Source organism: Frankliniella occidentalis, unplaced genomic scaffold, assembly GCF_000697945.3.
Source record: "Frankliniella occidentalis isolate FOCC.00 unplaced genomic scaffold, Focc_3.1 Scaffold10, whole genome shotgun sequence".
Classification (NCBI taxonomy): domain Eukaryota; kingdom Metazoa; phylum Arthropoda; class Insecta; order Thysanoptera; family Thripidae; genus Frankliniella; species Frankliniella occidentalis.
In genome coordinates this window covers 1869674-1894933 of record NW_026267140.1, presented here as the reverse complement: position 1 = coordinate 1894933, position 25260 = coordinate 1869674, and the positions used below count along the sequence as shown (strand labels likewise).

The 25260-nt window shown below is 56.5% G+C and overlaps 1 protein-coding gene across 8 annotated transcripts in view; it reads left to right on the top strand.

The window, feature by feature from the left end:
• The window catches only part of LOC113209796 (PR domain zinc finger protein 1), a 39590-nt gene extending 16118 nt beyond the window's left edge, over positions 1-23472 (top strand). For 3 of the 8 annotated variants that reach the window (XM_052277382.1, XM_026427493.2, XM_052277381.1), the window contains 10 exons: positions 6124-6333; positions 14494-14709; positions 14804-14923; positions 15299-15340; positions 16611-16736; positions 16835-18354; positions 18611-18858; positions 18965-19193; positions 19285-19403; positions 19499-23472. In XM_052277382.1, coding sequence (XP_052133342.1) covers positions 6124-6333; positions 14494-14709; positions 14804-14923; positions 15299-15340; positions 16611-16736; positions 16835-18354; positions 18611-18858; positions 18965-19193; positions 19285-19403; positions 19499-20085 — 3417 coding nt within the window. In that variant the 3' untranslated portion in view covers positions 20086-23472. Of the gene's footprint in view, positions 1-614; positions 825-6123; positions 6334-14067; positions 14401-14493; positions 14710-14803; positions 14924-15298; positions 15341-16610; positions 16737-16834; positions 18355-18610; positions 18859-18964; positions 19194-19284; positions 19404-19498 lie in introns of those variants that run through there. The other 5 variants (XM_052277380.1, XM_052277379.1, XM_052277383.1 and 2 more) reach the window with 5 other exon arrangements.
• Positions 23473-25260: the final 1788 nt, after the last annotated feature.

The following is a 25260-nucleotide window of genomic DNA, read 5'->3' as shown; positions in this document are numbered from 1 at the left end:
GAGAGAGAGAGAGAGAGAGAGAGAGAGAGAGAGAGAGAGAGAGAGAGAGAGAGAGAGCGGTGCGCCGTATTGCAGTGCGTCACGCACACCGTGTGTGTTGGACGTGGTCCTTAATCTTAATGCAGCAGCAGCGTTCAGGTGCAGCGGAGCACGTGCTTGCCGCGCCGGTCCTGCCGGTCAAGGGCGTGCTGAGGACACTGCATACGGCGTGTCATTGACGACGTTCAAGAACGAGTGTTTGTCGTTGCGCAAGTTGCGACTGTTGCGAGAGAGCGTTGGGAGAGCGGAGGGAGAAGGGAAGTGAAGCGCAGGAGGGGCGGGGGGCGGAATTCGTAGACGGCAAGGTCGGGGGCTGGGGCTGGTTGGCCAGGGCGGCCAGGGGGCACACTGGTGGCCGTGTAGTAGCCTTTTCGGTTTCACTTTTGCATTCCTGCAAGCGACACTCCGCGCCAACGTTGCGTTTTCCTGAAATCTGCAAGGCCGTGCCCTCCCGGTGGCATTGAGCGCCTCGTCACTCGGCCATTGTGGCTGATTGGCTCGTGTTGTGGGCCCGGCCCCGGCCCGGCCGGACGTGCATTGAGGCTTGCGAATGCGGTGCGACCTCACTCTGCGACTGGGACGAGACGGGCGCGGAGCGGGCGTCTGACTCGGAACTAGACGCGACAACTCGACCAATATTGCTAATTTTGTTGACATGGACGCGCGGGACTGACTGCGGGCGCAGGATTGAGATGAACTTCGTAGACATGTGCGTCAGACCACATCACCGTCACTGTCGAGGGCGCGACTTCCCTGCACAATCTGGGCGCCCCGTGCTTCTAGAAGTTCGTGAGATCAGATTTCCTTTTTCTTGGCTAAAAACGTGTTTGTATGAGGAGACGAGGAGACATTCTGAATCAAAACGTCTGCTTGCTTTTTCATTTTTAAAGGGAGGGGGGGGGGAATCTGTAGTTCTTAAGTTTTCAGTCCATCTTTTTCTGGGTATCTCGTTGAAAGAGGTGATCAATTTTGTCTTACATTGTCTCTACAGTAATAAGCGTCGCTATCGCTCAGCACAAAGAGACAACAACACTTGTGTTGTACACATCCTTTCCTTACCTTAGTTAATATTGGGCACTTATGCGACATGCAAGTCGTGTTGTGTGTGCTGGCGGGAAGCCATCGTGACATGTGGCGATAGTGGGTAATGCGCAAGTCGGTGGTGGCGCTCATCTCACCCTAAAAAAAAACTGTTCATGAATGAAGCAAATGTGCTATGTTATAGTCCGAGCAGAACATTGGACTGTTCCTATGCAAATGTTCTTGCGAAATCAATGGTCGTGAATACGCTTTCCTGGGTGCTCAGAGGAGGCTGGCCGTCGGGTGCTCCTGCACTCTCTGGCGACCTGGCTAGTCACAAGCGCGGACTCTGGCTGGCGCTGGCTCCATCCGCCGGGGTGCTGTGACGTGTGTGAGTGTGCGTGTGTGTATGCATGAGAAGAGCTGCGACTGTTCGCGGCCACCGATGGCGGTCTCTGCCTCTTCCTGCCTGGATGCGCACGCAGCATAGCCTGAACGGCGTGGTCCCAGGTCGTGCTGTGGGCCGTCCTGGGCGGCGCGGCCTGGACGCCCAGGAGGAGACTCAATTGGTTGCGAGGCCACCGTCGTGCACTGCAGAGTGCATGCACACCGCGACGGACACGCCAACCCCGGCCCCGTCCCACCCCTCTCTTGGTTCGGTTGGTTTAAGAATTTTAGAGGTCTTGAGAGTCAAGGATTGTTTTATTTGGATAGAAAACAGTGATCTTTTCCTGGCGGGCCAATGAGACCGATCGCAATTGCGAACAACTCTACAAAAAAAGAAAAAAAGAGTTTTTTTTTTGTTCCCTTTGAGTTTCCTCCCAATACCAAATTCCATGAAATCTTGATGGAAGTCGTGTATAAAACTATAGCACAGTATTCCTGCAAGGCCTCCTTGATGTGGCTAACAAATAAAGGAGTTGTAATGACCAATTGTAGGTGTTATTGCCGTGGTATTTTGTTCTCGCCAAAAGTGTCAAAATCCATGTCCCTAATACCTTAAAGGTTCTCAAACCCAATTTTTGAATAAGTAGTGTCTATCCACCCTGTCCCACGGTGCCCTTCTACCAGTAGTAGTTAGTTACATAACTTAGCGCTCAATCAGCAACCATGACGGTCCTGTAAAGGCATGCGTGGGTTGCTCCCCCGCGGCCTGTGAGTGTCGCAGTCGCATGCCTGTCGTGTAGCTTCCTATTGATTTTATTTCCGTCCGTTGGCGTCCGGATTGTTGTAGCTTCATTACTTTTATCGCCGTGCCCCCGCGCTCCTCCCGCCGCCAGGCTGGCCCGCCGGGCAGCGGCGCGGCGCGGGCGGCCCGCCCCCACGGCGCTGTCCTGCCGCAGCGGGCGCGCCTCAGGACAGCTTGCGCTGCGGCCGCCCGCGAGTGGTAGAGTCCTATAGGCTAGGAGGGGCGGGGTCACAATATCATGGCCTCCCATTAGGTTCAGGATCGCATGACATTATTACCCCGGGGTACAAATTTCATATGTGTCCCATATTTATGAATGTGATCCTGAACGGGCCTCAATATCTGTTCTCCTCCATACCATCTCTCGTGCACGTAGAGCGTCTTGAACGACCTCCTGTTTAGGGGTGGTACTCACGTGCGTACGCGTGAGCTCAACCTTACTCTCTCCTGCCAGCGTGGGGTGCGCGCTGTGGGAGCTCGCGCCGGCGAGGGGAGCCGGGTGGAGCGGGGCTGGGCGAGAGCCGGGCGGCTGCGGCAGTTATTGATTCAGTCAGTCTGTCCGCCGGCGGCTCGGCCCGGCCCGCGCCACCCCTGGGGCAGAAGCACCAGGCAGCTGCATGTCCTGAACCTGGACGTTGCACCTGCGCGCAGGTTCGCCTTCCTTTAGATCCCCCCTACCACCCCACATGACCCCACCCTGAGCCCCACCCACAATGGGGCGCTATCCGGAAGCCCTTTCACTTTCTCATCCCTGCCTCGCCTAATTGTGCTGATCATGATTTCTTCTCCTCGTACTTTTGTCCTCCCGACGCGGTGTCTCTCGATTGCCAGTGCACCAAGTGCGCCCCCCCCCCCCCTGCCTGTCGGACGCGACGCGCGCGCTCCCCTCCGCGTTTGTTGGTGTAGGTCAGGTCATTAGCTTCTTGGTTCTTGGGGGGAAAAGGAGAAGGGGAGGAGAGGGAGGGGGGTGAATTCGTCCCGTTTTATTTCGTTACATTCCCAGCGGTCTCCTTCCCTTTATTTAGAAGGACACTCCTCTGGATTTTTTCGCATTTCCCTGCAGACGCTGCCGCCGCCATCAGGCGTTACTAGTTATTAGTACAAATGTGTTTCGCACGGCTCCTTTGGCACGAATAAATTCTCTCAACGCCGCAGCCCGGAATAGGAAGATGAGAGAGAGGAGCTGTACTTTATCTGTGGGGGTTGGGGTGATTCTGTCCCCGACCCCTCCCCTCCACCTCCTTCGCCCTGAGGTCGTTGCCCCGGCCCCGCCGGCCCTCACTGCCGCGGGAGTTGGGGTAGGTCGGGGTTCGACGCTCGCCCCGTCGGTGTGTGCGTCGGTGCGCGTGTGTTGGTGTGTTGTGGTGCCCGGTCGTTCACCCCAGCCCGGCCGGGTTCGCCCGCCTCCCTTTCACCCGCCTTTCCCCTCCCTCCTTTGCCTCCCCCTCCCCCTCAGGCTGCTCGGCGTCCCTGTCGCACGCATTGCGCTGCTCCTACCCTCTCTCACTCTCTTTCTCTCGCTCTCTCCGTGTCCCTCTCGCTCCATCCCTCCCTCTCTCTCTCTCTTTCTCTCCCTCCTCTCCCCCTCCGCTCGCTCCCAGCACTTTCACTGAGCCCCGGCCGCCCCGCGGGGAGGTGCGGGCGGAGGGTGCGGTTGGGGGCGGCTCGCCCCCCCTCCTGCCTCACCGTCCCTTTACTTTCCCTGTTCCTGCTGCCGCCACCTTCCGCTCACCAATACATAACGAGGGCGAAAGGAAAGAAGAGGCGCGGCGAGCGCTTGAGTGATTTCCTTCATCAGGAAAGCGGCGCAATCGCCGAGGGGGATCGCTTCGCTAGGAGAAGCGCTAAGAGAAGCTTTTTGGGGCGCTTGCCGCTCGTTCGTCTTGCTGCGCCCGACCGACCGCCCCCGACCCCCGACCTGCCTCAAGCATCCTCGCCCGCCATGCCCCGCTCCGCCCGGCCAAGAGGGGGGAAGGGGGCATAACTCGACCAGGACGATTTGTAGGGAAGCTAGCAGCCCGAGCGTTGCCGCCGGGGAGGGACTCGGGGAGGGACTCGGGGAGGGACTCGGGGAGGACAGGGGAAGCAGGGAGGGGAAACCACGACCCCCGCAACACGGCTCAGGGCATTGCCCCTGCTGTTTTCGTTGTCCGGCGGGGTGCGGGAGGGGCGTGCCGGGGGCGTGCCGGGCGGGGGGTGGGCCTGAGGGGCGTTGGTCCGTGCCGAACACCGCGTGTTCAGCCGTAGTGAAGCGTATCCGCTGCTACAGTACTGTACTACTCAAGGCCGTACGACGGCGGGGAGGGCAGAATGGTCGGCAGGGCTTGCTCCGGAGCCGGGTAGTAGTACTTCCCGTAGTGCTCCCCCGAAAGCCCCGCGAGCCATAGCACCAACCCCGTCGCCCCGCCCGCTGCAGCGCTAGTGAGTGCACCACCCGGCTGCTCGCCCGGCCGGGTCATGAACCCCTCGCTCAACTCCGGCCAGACCAGACCCAGAACGGGCCGGGGGCCGGGACGGCTGGGACATTCAGCAACTGCAGTTCCGGTAGTTGGCGTCGAGATTGCTTTCAGAGTTTTCGCTTCGCGCGAGGAGCGGGACGGCGGAGCGGGCAAGCGCGCAGAGTGACTTGGCCAAGCCTGTTCAGAACGTGGCGTGGCGGTGCGTAGCGCGGGGTGTTCCTGCAGGCGGGGCGGGGCAGGGTGGAGTAGCTGGCCGGGGTGCAGGGAGGCAGAGATCGCTTGCAGGCCGTGGCGTGGCGTGCGGTGCTCAACTGCCGGGCGCGGCGATCGAAGAGCTCGCCCCGCGCCGGCCGGGCCGGTGCCGGGTCCCGGCGGGGTGGGGATAAGGAGACGCGGGGCGGCGGGGTTGCGCGGGTCCGGGTGCAGGCCGCCGGGGCGGGGCGGGGCGGGCGGCTGTGATGCTGCTCTGCTGCACGGCCGCCCAGTCGCGGACCGGGGTCAGGGACCTGAGTTGAGTTGGAATTTGCGTATATACAGGGGGGAAAAGCGAAAAGCAGGGAGCAGGGGCCACATTGATCAATTTTTTCTCGGGGCCCACCGTGAAACACCAAACACCCCGAGCCGGTAACAACGCCGAACTGAACGTACCGTATTGTACGCATGATTACAGGTACCATTGATATTCGATGATTCCTGGGCCGAAAATAATTGCCTACAGTTAATACCCTCGTACTCGAACTGCGCGCGCGCTTTCTTCCTCAAACATAACTGTGGTTGTGTGTAACGAGCTGCCCCTTTAGCACTTTTCGGGCCAGCAGTTCTGTCGCTTCCTGCTGTCCTTTGTCTGTGCTCCCCGCGCTCGGCGAGCTAATACAGCCTCGCCTCATATTGATCTGGCGCGGGGAAAGGGGTGGAGGGGGTAGGACAGACGGTTGTCGCGGGCCGCACACCGTCCTGCCGAGGTCTGCCTGGCCGGGCCGGCTCCACAACTTGTTGAGGTGAACACCAGTTGTGTCGAATGAGAAAAGAAATGGCTTTTTGGCCGGGCTTGGGGCGCCGCCGTGAACGTGAGGGGTGCCCCTACCACACCACGCCTGCCCGTCAGCTAGCTCGACGCGTTGGCCTGAGTCTGCTCGATGAGGTAGCTCACATTCAGTTCGTAGCTCGCTCATATTCCTGTTAGTTCAGTTGGGAGTGTGGCCATAGAGTGGTCATGCGACTTTGAATGTGCTAACCGCCATCGTACACCCAGAGAAGTGGAGAGCTCTAGCAACCATCGCGTGGCGCGTGGTTGTTACTTCAGGGACAACCGTAACAGGGCCACATACTTTACGGTATCCAAAATGCGCAACCACCATCGCTGTACTTTACTTTGTGTGCAAGTAACCTAATTTTTTGCCCCGTTTGATGTTCCAGATTGAGGCCGTGAAGCCATGGCGCGGGCTTAACGCGGGGTCCCCCGAGGCGACCCTGAGCGACAGCGACCAGCTCATGGCGCACATCGCCGTGGGGAGCTCGGAGAGCCCCCGGCAGAGTCCGTCGCAGAGCCCGCCACAGAGTCCGTCGCAGAGCCCGCCCCAGAGCCCGCCGCAGAGCCCTCGACAGAGCCCCAGCGCCCTCCGGCAGGTGAGTCACGGCCCCAAGGTCACGAAGGGGAGGCCGAGGGGCGGCAGCCCCCGCCCCCTTTCTTCCCCCGCGCATTCTTTTGCTTCCTCGCGATGCTATTTTTTCTGCGGCTGCTCCGCTGCTGGCGCCCCCGGGGGCGAGCAGGAAACAGAAACAGTCGGAGCGGAGGGAGGGCCTAACGACGAACGGGCGCGCAAGTTCGGCGTGGGGCAGGTCAGCGCGAACCGCTGCACCGGCGCCCAGCCCCGGGAGGGGGAGGCGGGCGGGGCGCGGTGGGGATCCACCCCGGGGACCCGGGCCGGGGGAGCGTCGCGCACACCCGCCTGCGCTTATCTTTGCTGGAGGTGCAGCCTCGAACCCCTACTGCTGTGACCTTTACCCGCGGGAACAGCCATGACCCGCTGCATTATTCGGCATTATTGCAACGTTACGACAATAAGCGCCCTTTGAAAGACTCGTTGCATTTTTTAAAACTTGTCTACCCCTCACCCTGGACTCAGTCACGAAGTGTTTGAGCCCAAAACGTCGTAGCCGTTGCTGCTGCGCAGCTAAAGTCGATGCCGGGGAATGTTTATCTTTATTGCGGCATCGTGCCCTGAACGGAAAAACAACCGTTGTTGCAGCCGCGCGCGCGCTCTAGTTTGCATCGTCATTTTGGCACATTTGTGTCCTGAGGTGTGGATGTGCAGTAATATGGATTGCAATGCAATGGCGGCCTGGCTGATAAGATAAACGTGTCGAGCTGTGGTGGGTTGCATAAGCACTCCTGTGTGTCACGCTCGCGAGCCGCGTGACCGTCGCCCTGGTGCTTAACTCAGGGTCGTTTCTTTCTAGTATACGTACACGTATACGGGACGAAGTTTTCACGATTTTGAATGCCGCCTTCTAGTAATTTACGACGGCTGCACCCAAAAAAGCGTGTTCTTGAATGAAGTAGATGTGCTCGGCTAAACCGAGAACATTTGCTTGTCTCAATACAAATTGCATTTGTACAAATAAATATTGCATTGGCCTGATGCAAATTATCTTTCGAAATCAAGGGTCAAGAAAATGCTGTTCTGGGTGGGAATGTTTCTTTTCTTTGGAGTACAATTTGGGTTTCTCGTCGTGACCGCTCCTGTGAAGTGAACATTCATCCTCGCACCCCTTCGCATTCGCATTCCCAGCCACGCATGAGATGAGAATGAGAATGTTCCCTTCGATGTTTGTGTGTTCGGGTTCGGCCAATTATTTTCCTGTCGAACCTTCTTTCCAATTCTAAATGTCAAGGTGATGCGCTCGACGTCTCAAGGTGTTTCCTCATTCCAATAAGTGGCTGGCCTGCACTCAAGACAAAAAGGGGAAGGGGGATTTTCCTGCCGCTCCACTAGATAAATCGAGTCGTTAGAAAGCGAAGTCAGGCGGCGGCGCTGCGCTAGATAGCGCTCCGCGCTCCCGGCCGATAAGCTATAAGCTGCCTGCGCCGAATAAGCCAGTGTATTCCGCCGAACAAGGGGAGAGCGCCAGGGAGAGCGGCGGCGGCGAGGAGAGGCCCTCCCCATGGAAAAGCGCGCACAAAGCCATGATGTTTCCAGAGGGCTGCGGGCGGGGGGTGAGAAGAGGGGGTTGGGAGAGGGGCAGGGGAGGGGGCGTCCAAGGACCTCGGGCCCCGGCGCAGCCAATCCGCAGCAGGGGGCGTGGCCAATAGGGCGGTGGGGTCGCGGGGGAGCCGGGGCCGGGGGTTGCTGGGGCGGAGCTGGGGGCCGGGGAGTAGGGCCCGCGGGTGCGGGCTGGGGGCGGCGAGGGTGGCCTGCTTGCAACTGCACTTCGTCCTTGGGAACGCAACGATATAACGTCTTACTCCCCCCTCCCCCTCCCCCTGCTGCACCGTCTCCTCGCCAACTTCACTCTGCAGAGACCGTGTTCAATTTCTCGGCGCCCCTCACTCTTCCTCTGCCCCTTATCGCTCCTCCCCACCTCCTGCTCTCTCTCTCTCTCTCTCTTACTCTCTCTACCCTCTCACCCCCTCTCTCGCTTCTCCCTTCTCCCTCGCGCGCACTAACCAGTCGCTTTTTCCCGCCATGAAACCCCCGGTTTTTATTCATCAGTATGTGGAAGTTTGCTGCGCGTTCCGCTCGAAACGAGGCCACGCTCCGAATGAAAAGGCGTGCGCGCGCGGCCCGCCCTCCTCTCCGCCCGCCCTCTTGGTGCTCATGGTCCTCATGGCCCCGGTGCGTCTTTGAGCAGCCTCGCCATGCCCGCCCCGGGTAGCCTGGGGAGCCTAGGGCCGCGCCCGCGGCTCCGCACGGCCATGGCGCAGAGGAAGCCCCGGGGCCCTGCAAGTGCTGCTCCCAGGAGCCTCTGGCGGGAGCTGCTGAGGACGCGGCGCTACTAGCCCCCGGCCCCCGCCCTCATAACCGTTCTGTCGATATCAGCTGCATCGTACGACATGCAGAGCGCCGCGCCCCGCCCCGCCCTGGAACTGGAATGGCCTCCCATTGCACCCCCCGGCCCGCCGGCCCCGACCGGAGCGTCCTTGCATTGCCGCCGCTGCAGCCGGTAACGGCCTGCGGGGCCTTGCCAGGCTCAGCGCGCGGGCGGGCCGGGCGGGCGTTGCGAAGGCAGTTTGCTGACCTATATGGCGACCATTTTTCGTTGCGCCCGTTTCGCGCTGTAATGACATACCCGCCGCCCGCTCCGCCCTGCCCTGCCACGCCACCATACCATGGCGCACGTGGATATAAATTGTACGATATTGATTCAATCCATAAAGTATCCCGGACGTTGACAAACGGTGTGCCCTTGCGGGTGTCGGGTGCCGGGTGCTGCTGGCCGCCGGGTACTCTACCCCCCGCGGAGTGCCGCCACGACCCCTGCTCCTCCCGCTCTCCGAGCGACCCCATGTCACTCGCATCTGCCTTTTCAGCAGCCGATAGTTGCTCGCTCTTACTCGCGCCGACAACTTACTTTTCCAAGGAGGAATGGAGTCGCCCTGCTGCATGTGCTCGAGTCTTGGTCGCCGCTCAGAGACGCGCCGCGCAGCGTCCTCCCTGGTGAGTTATGGAACGGCGGCGCCATTGTACGCGCAATAAAGCGAAGGACGAACTCGGCGGGCGGCGGGTGGAGGATGAAGGGGCGGGTAACGGCAACCCCCTTGGACGCGCCCCGGACCCGGGCACAGCCCACGCCACGCCACACGCCGCCTTGTCCTTCAAAAGTGGGTCAAACGTCCACCCCCAGACTCCCTGCTCGGCCCGGCCCGCCGCGCCCCGCCCTGACGGCCCTAGAGGTGCGTGTGCCCGTGTTGCGGTGCAGGGAAGGGTTGCCGACAGGGACGTACCCGCCGTGCCCTGCGAGGCTAGTACAGCCCTGGTTGGTGTTAGCCTGGGCCGGGGCGTGTTGCTCGCCTCGACCCCAATTGGGGTACGCCCCGCCCCGCCCTGCCGCGTCGCGCCCCGCCCGGTGCAACCACCCCCGCTCTGCCCTGCACCGCGCCCACCTTGCCCCTTTTTCCCATTTCCATTCTCATCTCGAGGTCGTAAGGACGGGCGCGGCCAGGGCGGGTATCGTGTTCCCTGGAAAATAATTTGAAGCAACGGGCAACTTTCGCGTCTTCCTGTTTATACTCTCACATCGCCCCATGCCCCCCATGCTTCGCTACCCCAACGCGTCCCCTGGTACTGTAAAACTTACCCCTAGATGTGGGGGGCGAGCGGGGGCAGGGGGGAGGGGAAACAGGTCACTGGTGCATAGCTGGGCGGGGGAGTTGAGTGTGGGGCCGGAGTGGGGGGCAAGGATTCTGACTGGTGAGTGGGGGTCGTAAGGCCGGGGGGCGAGAGGGATGAGAGGTAGGGGGAGGAGATACCCGAGTATCGATCGAGCCGGAAGAGCAAAGAGGAGCGAGTAACGCGCTGGGTTCGCGGGGCCGGGCCGCGCGGGGCTAGAGAGATTCAGAGGGGTCAGGCGGAGGGAGAGGACAGGGAGAAGGAGGGGCAGTTTGCCGTCAATCTGACTGGAAATTCTTCTGTCCTCTTTCTGCGGACAGATAGCCTCACCCCCTCCCCCGGGCCGCCTTGGTGACCTGGTTGCTCCCGCCCTCTATTACCGCACCACACCCCGACCCCCTTCCACCACACCCACATCGAGTGTCTCGTCTTGCATCTAGATTTTGTCGCCCCGCCTCGCCCTCGCCTCAACGCGTTGCGGCGACCTGGTGACCTGCTCAGCAAGACCCAAAGGACCCGGTCTTCCCTACCCAGCCCCCAGCGTGACCTACATCTGCTCACATTTGTTTTTGTTTCGCACGCGGAAGGGGTTGTTTGGAGTCGAGCTGAGTCCATCTGAGTTCCGCGCGCGCGGCGGCGCCGGGGCGTCGAATGGGTTGCCTACCTCTCGGGCGGCCCGTGAGCCGAGCGCGGCCGACGGGTGCGGTGCGGGGCCCGGCGCGCTGTCTCCCACCACTCGCACCTGAGCTGTGGGCGGCCGGACAGGTGTCGCGAGGACAACCCCGCGACGGCACCCCTCCCCTCTCTCGGCTCCCCCCGCGTTTATGTTCCCCACGGCCCGGTCCTGCCGAAAATCGGCCCTGCGGACCCTGTCAACAAGTTCACGTCGAACCCCAGTCGGGCCCCGAGGACACTGTCGCGAACGCGAGGCTGCTCTCCTTGTGGTCTGGCGGGGTGCCTTTCTCAGTCTCGCCCGTCACCGCTGCCACGCCAGCCACGCCCCTCTGCTCCGAGCCCGCCACGCCCCTTCTTCTGTAAGGCAGCTCGCTTTGTATAGGCGGCGTGGCGGGCTGCGTCGTGGTGCGGGGCGCAACGGGACGGGGACGCGAGGACCGGAGAGCGGGCAACGCTACCCCTTTCTCCGCGCGGGCTCGGGTCCCTGGGGACGCGCTGCTCGGCGGTGCGGAGCATGGCTTTAACCCGACCCGTCGGGGATCGAGTTCTATTCTGAGGCGCCACGCCCCGCCCAAGCCCCTCCAAGCCCTGCCGGTTTGTTGCTTTAATACTTACGAGAGGCGCCGGGTCCCGGCCCGGACGAGGTACCTAAAGGCGCAGCTTCGGCTCGCGGAAGGAGAGCCGGGCTTCGCGAGGACCTGCTCGCATTAGCGAGGCCGCGCGCGTCACGAGTCCCGGGGGAGCTTGCGAACAGGTGTGTGGGCTTGCGCTGGTCTGGGCCGGCGGCGGGGGGGCAGCGCAGCGAGGTGCCACTCATTAGCCGCCGCTATCGATTCCCCTCGCCGGTCGGAGCTTTGACGTAGACGTGTGCCGTGGCAGCCCGCGAACCCGCTTCAGAGGCCTTGACCCCCCACAATGTAAAGCCGCCTGGCTGTGCATGGTCGCGAGCGGCTGTGCTGACGGCCTGCTTCTCTCTTCACCTCCCTCCCACTTCCTCCACCCCCCTTCCCCCCTCGCCTTGGCAGGCCCAGTTTCCTCGCGGCCTCGGCGGTGCAGCGACGCCCACGCTAAAATTATGCGGGGGAATTATTGCCAGCGCACGCTGTGCGGGTGGGGTGCGGCGGGGTGTGGTGTGGCGGGGTCGTGGTGATGCACGGCGGGGTAGCTTGAGGTAAAGGCGCCAACGGCGCTGGCCGCGGGTGCATCTCGGCGGCGGCTGATGTGGGGAGGGTGCGCCGGGGTTGGTTTCCCTCGCTGTCTGACCGACGCCGACGCGCCCGCCCCCCGTCCGACCGGGTCGGGTCGGGCCCCATCACCGTCAGCCAGCCGACTTTTCCTCGAGCGCGACGAGCGACATGCAGGCCGAGCCGCTGCGCCGCGGTCGCGTGACCGGATCGGGTCGCGCTATTTCGAGGGCCCGGGCGGGAATATAAAGGTCAGGGAAGTGGCCCGTCTCGTCGTTTTGGCGCTGCGGGGGTGGCGGCCGCCCGGCGCGACGACAACCCCGCGGCGAAAGGGAGATCCCGGCTCAAAGGTCTCCTCCTCCGATAAGGCTATGACATTGGACTAACCTTGCTCCATATTTGCCGACGCGCCCCCTGCTTCCCCCGCAGCCCCGCGCCCCGCCACCTTGTTGGCGTGTTAGTGCTGCCCTGCTGCCGCGGAGATATACGAAGATTGGCAGGCTGATCCAATCCAATCAAATCCTCTTCACCAGCCCACCTCCTTGGCATGCACCGCGAGCGTGGCCGCCGGCTGTCGTGGAGGAGGTAACGGCCGCGGCCCTGTTTGGGTCCGAAAGCTTTGCTTTTGTTGCCGGGGGGGGGGGGAGATGCATGCAAGCACAGTCGGCTGCCACGTGACTCGTGTGAGCCTGCACGGCGACAGCGCGATTAGACATTGAATCTTTTTTTTCTTTTTTTTCACCTGCCGCTGATCCTGGTCTAGGTGCAGAGGTGCAGTGCGCGGCTAAATGAGACCTTGAGAGCGACCGACCTGTCCCGCTGCGGCTGATAAGATAGTGGCCGCTGCACATATTGCAGTTGCACGTCCTGGGGAAGGGGAAGTCGGGTGGCGGAGGTGGAAGGGGGGGAGGGGCATGTCTGCCGCGCCTCGCAACACGGCGGCGCACTCGACGAGTGCGCACTCGACGACATTGTGTGAAGGGAAAAACACCGGCCAAAGCCGGTAGATTCGGTACAGTTCTGGCATTATGGCTTAATATAGCTTGATTTGCGCACGACGCGCTCTTATGAAGGGCCCCGGCGGCCATCGTGGAGCCCGGCCCCGCCCCGGCCCTGGCCGTCGCGTCGGCCGAAGGCCCGCCCAACTGCGTCGGCCCGTCGGCCGGGGTCGGTCCCCATTGGGTCCCCATCGGGCCCCCATTGGACGCGTCGACGCCAAGGCCGTTCCGTTCCCCCCACCCGCCGGCCTACCCTCGCCCCTTCTCACGCAGCGCCGCGCCCGCCGCGCCGCCCCGCGGGTGCGAGGGTGCGGCCGGGTGCGCGGGGGGCGGCCCGCCGGCCCGGCCTCTGGGCCCGGCCCCGGCCGCCATGGGGGGTTGTGCTCCGATGGCAACCTGACCAGCCGGCCGGCAGTTTTTCCTCTTTCGCTTGCCGCCCCTTCCTTCGCTGCCCCCTATTCTCCCCCCTCGTGCGTCTTCGGCGTGGTGTGTGCGGCCGTCCTGCTGCCGTCACGAGGCGCGAGCGCCTGTCGCGTCCCCGCGGTGCCCCCGCGCGGTGTCCCACCTGCCTGGGCCGCTATCGCGACGTGATCTGGCGGCGCGACCTCGAACTAGCGTCGCGCGACGCGATGGCATTGCGATGCACCGCGGCGCGGCCGACACCGGCGGCACGGCCAGGGACGCGCCAGGACGCGATGCGCCAGGCCCGGACTCGCCGACAGGTGTCGGCCGCGCCGTTGCACTGCACTAATGCGGATTTGTTCCAAAGTCTCACGGCCGCGTGCGAAAGAGTTAGAGAGTGACATAGCGACACCCGCCAGCCCCCTGGTTAGACGTCTCTACCTCCCCGGGCATCTGGCTGTCCTCCTCGCGATTTGGGTGCAGCCTGGCCACGGTGCACTCGGCGAGCGAGGCCGAATGCCGCGGCAGACTCGTCTTTATTTATTTTTTCTGCGCGCAAACACATATGCGAGTGGCCGGGGTAGCGGGGCGGGGCCGGCGGGGCGGGCGAGAGCCAGGTGTCCGCCGGGCCGCGCGGCGTAGCGGGGCCGTGCAGGGCTCGCTGTCATGACCAGACCAGATCCATACTGTGTTTAGAGTGGGGAAGGTCATGCCTCGTAGATAACACTCACACACACACACACACACACACACACACAGACACGGAGCTGTGTACATGCGATGCAGTTTGGGCCTTGCGCGCCGGCCGCCGCGCCGGGCCTAGCCTAGACTCACTGACGGCCCAGCGTTGCACTACGAACGAGCGTAGTGCCGTACCGGCGCGCGTCCCTGACAGTCACCGTTCTCGGTCTCCCGCACGTACGTCTCCTTCCCGCGCCGACCGGCCCGGGCCCGCTCGTTGGCAGAATGCTCACCCTGGGGTGGCGACCCCCGCCCCCGCGACCCCCACACGAAGCCCCGCGCCGCCGCCACCACCTCAGTATCAGCGCGAGCGGCGCGAGCGCTGGGGATGGCTTAATGACCTGTTGCCAGGCGGTGCGCCAGGTAACGCGCCCGGGGACCGACGTTTTCTGTAGTCTAGTGCCTAATGTTTGTTGTGTCAAGTTGATAACCTGCTCTTTTCTGTTGTTCTTGCAGGACGCTGGCATGGATGAAGGCGGCGGCGGGCGCGCGGGTACCCCCGACTGGGATCCGGCGACCCTGCGCGAGGAGGACTTTGAGGAGCAGGTCGTGTACCACGTGCCGGACCAGCCCTGCGACGCGCAGCCCTGCGACGGGCCAGCCGCCCTCCCCCGGGCGCAGGCCTCCCTGCCCAGGAACCTCGTCCTAAAGCCGTCGCAGGCGCTAAGCGACGTGAGTAGAGCGCCAGCTCCGCGCCCCCGCGGACCCCGCACCCCACACCCGCAAGAGCGCGGCGATGACTCACACTGCCCGATTGATGTTACAGGTGCTCGGAGTTTGGAGTACGGGATACATTCCGAGAGGAACCCGATTCGGGCCTCTTGTAGGAGACATTTATGCCAAAGATGCTGTACCGGCGACAGCGAACAGAAAATACTTTTGGAGGGTAAGTGTCCATGGTGTTTTGTGTTTTGTTCCTACTTTCTAACTGTCCCGAGGATGATATTCGGCGATGCTACGTAGGAGGACTACGCGCGATTGGTGGTGGGCTCCGAAATATCATATGTAGTTGGACGCAACTATCGTATGTGTACAAGTATGCGACTTTAGAGGAGGGTGGATTTGTGGCTTCGTTTAACCCCTACCCCAAAACTCTAAAGTTTTATGGAACGTGTTTTTGCAAACGAATAGTGATGTAACATGCGCGAAATTAGACTTACCTTCCAATGTCAATCGGTGACTGGTTCGGCTCCTCTTCTAAACCTATTTCTGTTTTCTTCTCTTTATTTCATGTCATCTAATAAAACAACCACAATCACAGGTGCAAATCAAAGAAGAGCCCAGGAACTGGCGAATCCGCAAGGTATGGACATGAAACTCGCTTTTCCATGTTCATCATTCTCTTTGATAGGGAAGGTGCATATTCATTCGTGTAACACCTCGGGAAAGGTGCATGTTGTTGGGGCCTGTGGTGGACAAACCCGGCTGCCTAACACCTTAATGATGAAGGGACATCGCGATCAAGATATGCTGGAAAACGCGACCTGGCCTTCGTCGTTAAGGTGCAAAGGGTTCGCCTCGAAGGAAATTTGAATCCACATCTGTGGTTTCGCAACCCCTTCGATCACAATGGGTCTCGGTTTGCGTGGGCTTCCTCCTTTTCTTCTACCCCTAGCCTACCAGTGCTTTAGACACATCACAGCAGTTCTTCGCATTTCTTTGTAGCGACTGGAAGGGGCATGCGAGTACATCCATGGTCACTCCCCCGTCTCATTGCCCCCTTTCCCCACGATTTTCCACTCCCGTCTGAGCCTCTCTGGGACGAATGGTGCCGCATTTAACCCACTGACTGCTGCGTCTGCTTTTCTGTCTGCACTCTTCCTCCTTCCTCCCTTGTGCGAACGAGTAGAACACAATGACTAAACTACACGGAACGTTGCGTCTTTGAGCTTGAAACTGCAAACATAATCGTGCTTGTTATGACTTTACATAGCATGAGATTTGGTGATTGGGTAACGCCTTGTCCGAAAAGCTACCCTTTCAAGGTAATTTTACCTGTTGTTGCTTCTGTCATGTTATTGGATGATGCAAAACACGAAATATAAAGTTTGGTCATCTCTCTTTATTTTTTGGCTGACCAGGATTTTGGTGAACTCTCATTTGTTTGACATAGTACAGTCTAAACAGTTCTACATGTTTGGAAGAGCTAATACTTAGCAGAACTATATGTAATTTAAAGACAATGATTAGCGATAATGTGTAATGGTGGCAATAAATGCTTGGAAAGGAGGCAGGGTCTGTAATATACGGTACAGCAAGTGCTATAGGTACTTGACTTTTAGATAGAGTCAATTCATATCTTTGATGATCATCTTCAACACTTCTTCTGTTTTTTTAGTACGTGGAAACTCATTAATTTGGTGCTAGAAAATTTTCTTGTCTTCACCCAATTTTTCATGGAGAAGTTCATCTATATTTAGATGATGCCCCCAAACCACCAAGATTTCTTTTTAATTCCTATTTTACTTGGAATATGAAATGCTGAACATTATCACACAAATAAGCGGTCATGTGTCAAAAGAGTTGGCATCGTTTTGAAAAGTCTAACTCTTCTGGGGTTTGTATTTTTACAGATATACAAGGAGGATGAGCTGTTTTACTACATCGATGGGTACGACGTCAACAAGTCCAACTGGATGCGGTTTGTCAACCCAGCCTATTCCTCTGCCTCACAGAACCTGATAGCCTGTCAGTACAAGGTAAGATTTCACCCCCTTCCTCCCACCCCGATTATTAGTTCTACCGCACTGTTTGTCTAGTTATGTTAATTTTTTTTGCCCTATTCGCATCTCCGCAGATGAATATTTACTTCTATACCATCCGGCCGATCCTGCCGAACCAGGAGCTGCTCGTGTGGTACTGCCGCGAGTTCGCTCAGCGGTTGAACTACCCTTTGACGGGAGAGCTGATGCTGCAGAGGATACGGGAGCAGGTCCAGCAAACGACGGCCACGCCCTCGCCACCCGCCCCTGCCTTGCCAGCGACGACGTGCAGCGCCCCGGCCGCCCCCGTCCCGGTCCCCACCGAGGTGGGTGCCGTGTCCACGACCACGCACACGTCGTCCTCGGCGGCCAGCAGCGCGAGTCCGCAGTCGGTGGCGTCCTCCCCGTCGACGGCGGGCGAGGCTTCCCCGCACAAGGAGCGCGACGCGCACGCGGACCGGGGCTACGACGCGGCGCAGCAGGAGGGCTCGGTGCGTTCGGACGAGGGCTACCACTCTAACGGCTACCACGATGAGGTGCTGACTCCCCCCGAGGACTCGAGTGACTCCGACTCGGAAAACAACTATGTCCTGGACTTCAGCAAAAAGCATGAGCGGACGCACGACAGGGCGCACCACCATGCCAAACCAGAGTCATCTGTACGTGGGCCGCGAGGCATGCTCGGCCAGGAGCCACGAAGCAACGAGTTCAGGAAGGTCAAGATCAAGATGACCAAGGCGTACCACTACAAGGCGAGGGAGGGCGACAGCGGCAGTGACCGGGACGCGCAAGAGTCGCCCCGCCCCCTCGGCAGTGCGCTCGCTCACTCGCCTTCGGCCAGCCCAGGTCCCCGGCCCGAGTCGCCGATGGTGGTTGAGGAGCACCCCGTCAAAGCTCATTCGCCACAGCGCTCGTGCTCGCCGGCCACCTCTACCACCTCGCCGTCCAAGCCTCACTACGAAGACGACGTGTCCGTGCCGCGGCAGTCGTCGTCGATCCTGGAAAACATTCTGTTGCGGAGTCGAGAGCGCGACAGAGAGCGCGAGCAACGGGGCCAGCGAGAGAAGGACAGAGAGGCGTCGGCCGGCGACCAGAACAACAACAAGGAGCTTCCGAGGCACGCGACGCCGCCGCCCGTCTCCTCGTCACCCACCGAGATGGCCTACTCGTACAAGAAGTCGCACCGCTATGGGACGGTGCCGTGCAGCCCGGACTCGTCGTCGTCGGCGTCTCCAGCCTCGCTGCCGCCCCTGATGCCGCTGCCCCCGCTGATGCAGGTGCACGCGCTGCACGCCCTCAGGAGGTCGCCGCACACTCCCCCGCTCTCCCCGTCCGCCGTGCCGTCCTACTCGGACCTGAGGTCGGACTTGAGGTCGGACCTGAGGTCGGAGATGGCCTACCCGTCGCAGAGCTCGCAGGGCCCCCACAGCCCGGCACACAGCCCGTCGCACAGTCCGGCGCACAGCCAAGGGCAGGGGCCGTACTCGCCGCCCTACCACTACCTGCCCTACGGCACGTCCCCTCACCCGGGGCTGCCCCCGCACCCCCAGCTGACCAACCTCAGGCCGCCCTCCCCGGCCGGCTCACTTTCGCCCGACGACGGCTCATGCACCAGGTAAGTCTCATTTGCTCTTGCTCTCAATCTGTCCCCACACCGCCTCCCGGCACCCCCGGTTCGGCCCATGGGTATTTCCCCTTCTTATCACTGCAGGCGCGCTCCCCGAAAATTAGGATTCGTTTGCCGTAGTTGCCAGTTCTATCCTCTTAGGGGGGCGTTTTGTTCCCCCGTGTGGCAGTAAAATAGCTAGCGCGAACCTGATTTTCGGTGGAGCTGGAAACTCTCCACTTACAAGACAACCTCTGTCTTGCAGGTCGGGATCGCCACTTAGTCCCAATAGCCACAACTCACGCGGTTTCAGATCGCTGCCCTACCCACTAAAGAAGAAGGACGGCAAGATGCACTACGAATGCAACGTGTGCTTCAAGACCTTCGGCCAGCTGTCCAACCTCAAGGTGCACCTCAGGACTCACTCTGGGGAGCGGCCGTTCCAGTGCAACGTCTGCACCAAGAGTTTCACCCAGCTCGCCCACCTGCAGAAACACCATCTTGTGCACACAGGTGAGTGCCAAAAGTTATATTTGGGAATAATTTTCTCACTTGAGATAAAATGCATGGTCTTACATTTTATCATAAAAATAATGTAAAATTTGTCTCTTTTTTGTAGGGGAGAAACCACATCAGTGCGATATCTGCAACAAACGTTTCAGCTCAACCTCAAATCTTAAAACCCACCTGAGATTACACTCGGGTCAGAAACCTTACGCCTGTGATCTGTGCCCCGCCAAATTTACCCAGTTTGTCCATCTCAAGCTGCACAAAAGACTGCACACCAATGAGCGGCCGTATACCTGTCAGGGCTGCAACAAGAAATACATCAGCGCTTCAGGCCTTCGGTAAGTCAAGATCAGATACTTTGGATACTCAGGCCTTCTAACGCTGCTCCGATTCTTAGAATAACCACTCTTTCCTTCTTTCCGAACGCAGGACTCACTGGAAGACGACGAGCTGCAGACCTCACAATATGGAGGAGGAGCTGGCACTCGCAGCCGCCGCGGGCTCACCGCCCGGCTACTACGAGTACGCAAGCTCCGACGCGAGTGTGGGTAAGTTTGAGGGCGGCTTTCAGGAGTTAGGTGTTCGAAACTAACTGACGCCAGTGTGTGTATGTAACGCCCACCTCTTTCCTGACATCTTTCAGGGAGCGTCGAGAAGGAGACCCTGGACGTGGACTCGAGGGACTCGTTTGAGGCGCAGCACATCTCTATGCTGCCGCAGCTGCCGCAGCTGCCGCCGCAGCAGCACCAGTCGCCGTCCTCCTCCCAGCCACCGCTGCCACCCCCGCAGCACCACCAGCCTCCCCAGCACCCGCATCCTCCCCCGCCACACCACCCCCATCACCTCCCCTCCCACCACCAGCTGATGCAACTCCACCAGAGCCATCAGCCTCCTCATCCGCCGCACCACCCGCACCACCCTGCGCTGCAGCAGCAGCAGCAGCAGCACCTGAGTGCGCCGCCGCCTGGTCCGCCGTCTCACCAGGGTCATCAGGTGCACCTTAGCCACCAGGGCCACCAGGCCCATGGTACCCATCACCACCTGCCCCAAGTGGTACCCCAGCACCTACCAGGCAGCCATGTGTCTCCCTTGGCGACCCATGGCCTGAGTCATGGCCTGGGCCACAGCCACGGCCATCCTGCCCACAATGGACATAGCATGAACAGCTCAGATGCGCCCAGGCCGTCGGTTATAGAAAGCTCTCAGCCTCACATCATTGAGTGTACTTAATTTGTTACGTACAAAAATTATATATTGCCGCTTTGTTTTGTTTTTTCTTGTTCTTTTTCAAAATGAAGTTTGGCCCTGTTTTTTTTTAAAGTAGAGTATATTTAATGAAAAAAAAGAAGTGTGATATTGAGAGTGTGTTAGGGGCGGCCGGTGGCTGTAAAAGTTGTAAATTGTGCTAGTGACTGGACTGCTCCCTACACACGACAGTTTTAGTCATTATTCCTGTCCTATTTTTTGTGCTCTGTGTTGTTGATTTATTGTTGTTATGTTATTAATTAGATGAGAAAGACATTATTGCGTGCAATAAATTAATTTTCATCTGCGCCCAGGCTTCTGTGAAATATGTGCTGAAAATTAAATACTCAGTTGTAAGAGAATGCTCTTTTACAGTGGATCACATATTTGTGTTTCCATTATCTGATACCAATTTTTATCTCGGTTTTCCTCCTTTTTGCAAGTAGATCATGTATATAAATTCTGTCCTAAATCGTTCAAAAATTTTATGACCAGCTATTGGTCTCCTTTGTTCTCTGTCTCTGTACCATACTACCTTATTTTCATGACTGATGTTTCAATCGCCTATAGACAGAATCAACTTGGTATTAGGATGCTCATGTAAATTGCATAATTCTTTCTTCTCTACTCATTGTGTAGTTTGATTTCATTCATCCCACTTCATGCACATATGCTTGCAATGTATTGGTAATTAGGTCAAAATACATTGTTGCATTGCAGGATCTTACCCTATGCTGTATAAATGAAGTGTAATACTTTTAAGATTACATTAGACTGGCCTCCGCTACATTATTCATTCATGAAAATGTCATGATCTATTCATGTTGCTGTGTTATTTCCTTGTAATTAATGTAGGTTACTTCATCTACTTCTTAATTCTCTGCTTTGCTTTCTATTGTACGTGTATGTCATTTTTTAAGGCAGTGCATCAACATTCTTGTACCTAGTTGGTTTTCTTTTCATAAGAACTGTAAAGTAACTTTTTCTAGAAAAGACAAATTCATAACAATTCATTTTATTGAAACTTTCATAAATATATTTTTTTCATGAATTTTTGAGATCTATTTGGGATTATCCCGTTTATAAAATGTGTCTTCTAAATGTAAAATTTTTCTTAATTAGCTGACTTTCCGTTTATCCGTACAAACAGAGTAACATGAGCAATGTCTGACCAGTTTTGTTTTGCTCATACCCATGTTCCTGTTGTTTTTTACTGGTTCACAAGCAATAGCCCAAATTTATTCCATTTTCTGAAACCCGGACTGTTAATTTTAAGGTCATATTTCTGAGAGCTTTATATTGTTGATCTATTGTCTTAATTTCATTAATTCAATAAGTTTCATCCTATGAAATCGGTGTGCGGAGCTTTAAATGCTTTTTAGTGCTGGATTTCCTATCTATCAGGTGAAGTAGACCTCATGTCAATGCCAACTTGCCTTGTTTGTGAGTCACCCCAATTAATATAATGTAGTGAAACAAGATCTTGCAAACATGAGAGTAGTGCTACTACTCCCATGATACAGGGGTCCAAATTAGGCAATTATGTTGACAACAGACTGATGGGGTTTGTGTAATTCCTGTGGACTTATGTTCCTAAAACCATGTCAAAGTGGATGATACTACACTATTTGATCTCAACCTTATTGTTATATGGTGTGTGACATGAAATAATCCCAGTTCATTTTATATGAAACACTGTGAATGTAGGAGTAGTAGAATTTATCTGATTAATATAGTTAAGTGAGCTTTCAATTTATGTTCAAAATTAGTTCAACTGTGGTGTAAGACTCGTAATGTTCAAAAAGTGTTGATGTGCAAAGGACTTTCTATGTACAAATAAGCCACTGGCCACAGATCAATTGTGCATTGCTCAACCCGTATTTCTTATTTTTGTACCAAACATGTTAGTCAAAAAAATCTTTGACTAACAGAATCCCTTAATTGTTGCCTTGCAAATGACTGGTTATTGCTGAATAAAACTATTACCTGGCCTCTCAGGAGGATATCAATTTGAGCCATTCTTCAATTGGCTGTTCAGCTCAGCTCTATTCCTACAAAGTTTGAAATCAGATCTCTTGCTTCAAACTTGAGATCATTGAGTGTATTATTTTTTTTACATATTACAATGAACTGATTTTCCTGCCAGATAAAATGATAAATAATGCAGTTATGCAGGATTACCAGACATAATCTTTCCTTTGCGGTAATTGATTTCATAAAAAAAAAGAATGAAGTAGCTTTATATATTTTCTACTATGTCTCTCAAGCTGGATAAAAAGCCTAAAGCACAAACCAAATTTATGACGCCAGAAATATTAAAAAAAACTTTGTGGGACATTATTGACAGTGCCTTTACCAATTTTTAATTGTAGAATTACCCTTATGTAACTGAAACTGACTGTGTTAAATTTCCTAACATGATTGAACTTTTGAAAATTTTCTCGTTTTATGATTTTATCTTACTATCTGCATTTGAAACATAGAGCTCTGTATTTATGTAAGTTTTTATTCCTTCTCAGATCAGATTACAAAACATATACTTAGAGTTCATGCAAAACTGTATTTATTTTCAACTATGAATTTGTGATGGTGCAAGCTATTCCATAATTGTTAGGTATTTTGGTCTTCCTATAGAACGTTGTATGCCCATCACAACAGTCACATACATTGCTTATGTGCTTCTATTATGAGTATGTATTAACAATTGTGTTTGGTTTATTCAAAAGTTTCACCTTATTCTAAAATTATCCATGCACAACACATTCTTTTTCATCAACATACCAAGACTTTGGATGGTGGCTCATTTGTTGAAATCTTGTCAACTCTTTTGTCATGTTAGTAGTTCATGATTGTACTCTACAATTTGTTAAATCTTATACATCTCTCATTATTGAACATAAACTATTTCTGGATATTACTATTTATACCTAAACCTAAAATGATAATCTTGCAATGTAAAATAGATATTGTGATAGATCTTTCTTTTGTTTTGTGCTGGCACATAGGCTGATTTGCTTTAATTGCCTGCCATTCCGATAGATGTTGACATGCGTCAAAAAGCAAGAGGTCAGTTACTTACTGGGTAAGAGACAAGGTGAGAGAACTGCATCTTCTGACAAAGTCTCAAAATCCCGTATTTTTGGCTCAACTTCGACCACTTGTTTTTGTTCCAATGTCGATGTTTGTGTAAATAGCTTTAGATTAGTAATTTGAAAAGCTGTGTGGTAAATATAAATATATATATATACATATATTTTTTGTTTGTATATGAAATGTATGAAAGATGGCACTACCTTTGCTGTGCTCGCCCACAGACCCATGACTGAAAGCCATAACAAATTCAAATATGAATGAATAAACAGTTCAAAATAATAGTTGTTTCCTTTCTCCTGCGTCTTTTATAACTTCTCACAGTGCATCGCATATCTCCTTAAAAGGAAGGCAAAAGAATAGAAGGCAAATGAGCCTAGTCCTGTAAATACTACTTACAACCATGAGGGTAATGCACCTATCACCTCCATGTTACTACTAAATGGCGCACCAATACGTTTTCGCTCTTTAAAACGCTGAGTCCCAAGGGACGGGGGGATGGAGGGGGGTGGGGAGTGGGGTGCAATCACAGCTGTGACCATACTTGTGGTCACGTGGGACTCAACGTGTTACTGCCGCTCTAGGAATACTCCATTCCAGTGCAGAAACTAGTGCGCCACAGGGTGGGGGTACATCTCTGCAGTTAGGGTCTCTGTCGAGCAGGGTATGTCTGTTCCGAGTTCGTTGAGTGTTTGGGAAACGTGATGCACAGACATGAGCACTAGGTGACGCTGTGGCAGAGCTTAGCGCGGAACGCGGAACGCGGAACACACGTAAGTACAATTTCCCCTATGCCCTTTGCTTCGTCGGATTGTCTCCGGCCTGCAATTGCGTGTGAGGCGTGAGGGTGTCAAACAAGCGTGGATACATAGACAGGAATGGTGGCCCCCCAGTGAGCAATGAAATGTCAGACTTATGTCAGAACGATCATGTACATCATTATCATAATTACCAACGTAATGATGCTGTCTAAATAAAACCGTGTCAGTGTAGGAGATAGAGGACACAACCTCCTCAGGTAGCAAAACCGCGAAAAATGCATTGAAACGGGATTTTATATCTCGTCTAAAAAAGCGCATTGTAGGCGTGCCTACGCGCATGTTTAATGCAGTTCTGCTACCTGGGACCGAATTGGGACAGATCTCGAGAAAGTCTTTTCTGGGTAAAACAGCAAAGAACACAGATCAGGAAGTAACGGGGAATAACTGAGTGAAGGGTGGTCGCCCTCACTCCGAAAATGGTAGAGAGAGGGGAAGGGGAGGGGGGTCCGGCCGAGGCCACGACCGTAACAAAGCCTGATGACACTTTACGGATTAGCAGATTTCGAAGAACAATATTCACAGTTTCAAAGGCTCCACCCCAGACCTCAGGTCCGCGGGCTACGGCGACGGCGACCGGTGGCCGGTCACTACCCTCGGGGCCCCTCTGCAGGTGCGCTTAGGTCGTGGGAGGGCATCTGTTGATGCTGAGGCCGGGCAGGGAGGGCCAATGACCCCCAACACAGGGCGGTGGTTGCTCCGGGACATTGGTGCACGACGAACTTGAGACGGAAGGCACGGCCACATTGCACCTGCGGTGCACGGGCGGGGGAGGGGGGCGGGGGTTGTCAGGATTGGGTTCCTCCGCTGCTGCGCAAGAACAGCTCCACCCTTCACCCGCCGCTCGAGGGCGAGGGCGTGCATGCCAGATGCCCTCGCGAGCTTCGCGAGCTAGACCCCTTCTTCGAAAGGTGAGAGGACGGTGGGGGTGGAGTTCAGGCGCGGTTTTAGGTCCGGCTGACAGGGGCCCGATGTGCTGTAGGTTGTTTGTATGCAAGGGTTTTGTGAGCCAGATTGCCTACCTCCCATGACATTGCGACGACTACCCCTGTTGCCCCCCCCCCCCCAAACCGAGCATGGTGGAGTTGGGCACAGGGCTCTAGGACACAGTCCTGGAAGGCCTAGGCCTCTCTGACCAGCTCGGAGAGGACCGAGGACCTCGCGGGAGAGGGGTGGCGGTGGGGCTGCAGCGCAGCAGCTGAAGAACTCGCGGCGGCTCGCTATCTGCTCCTGCCCCCCCCCCCCCCCCCCC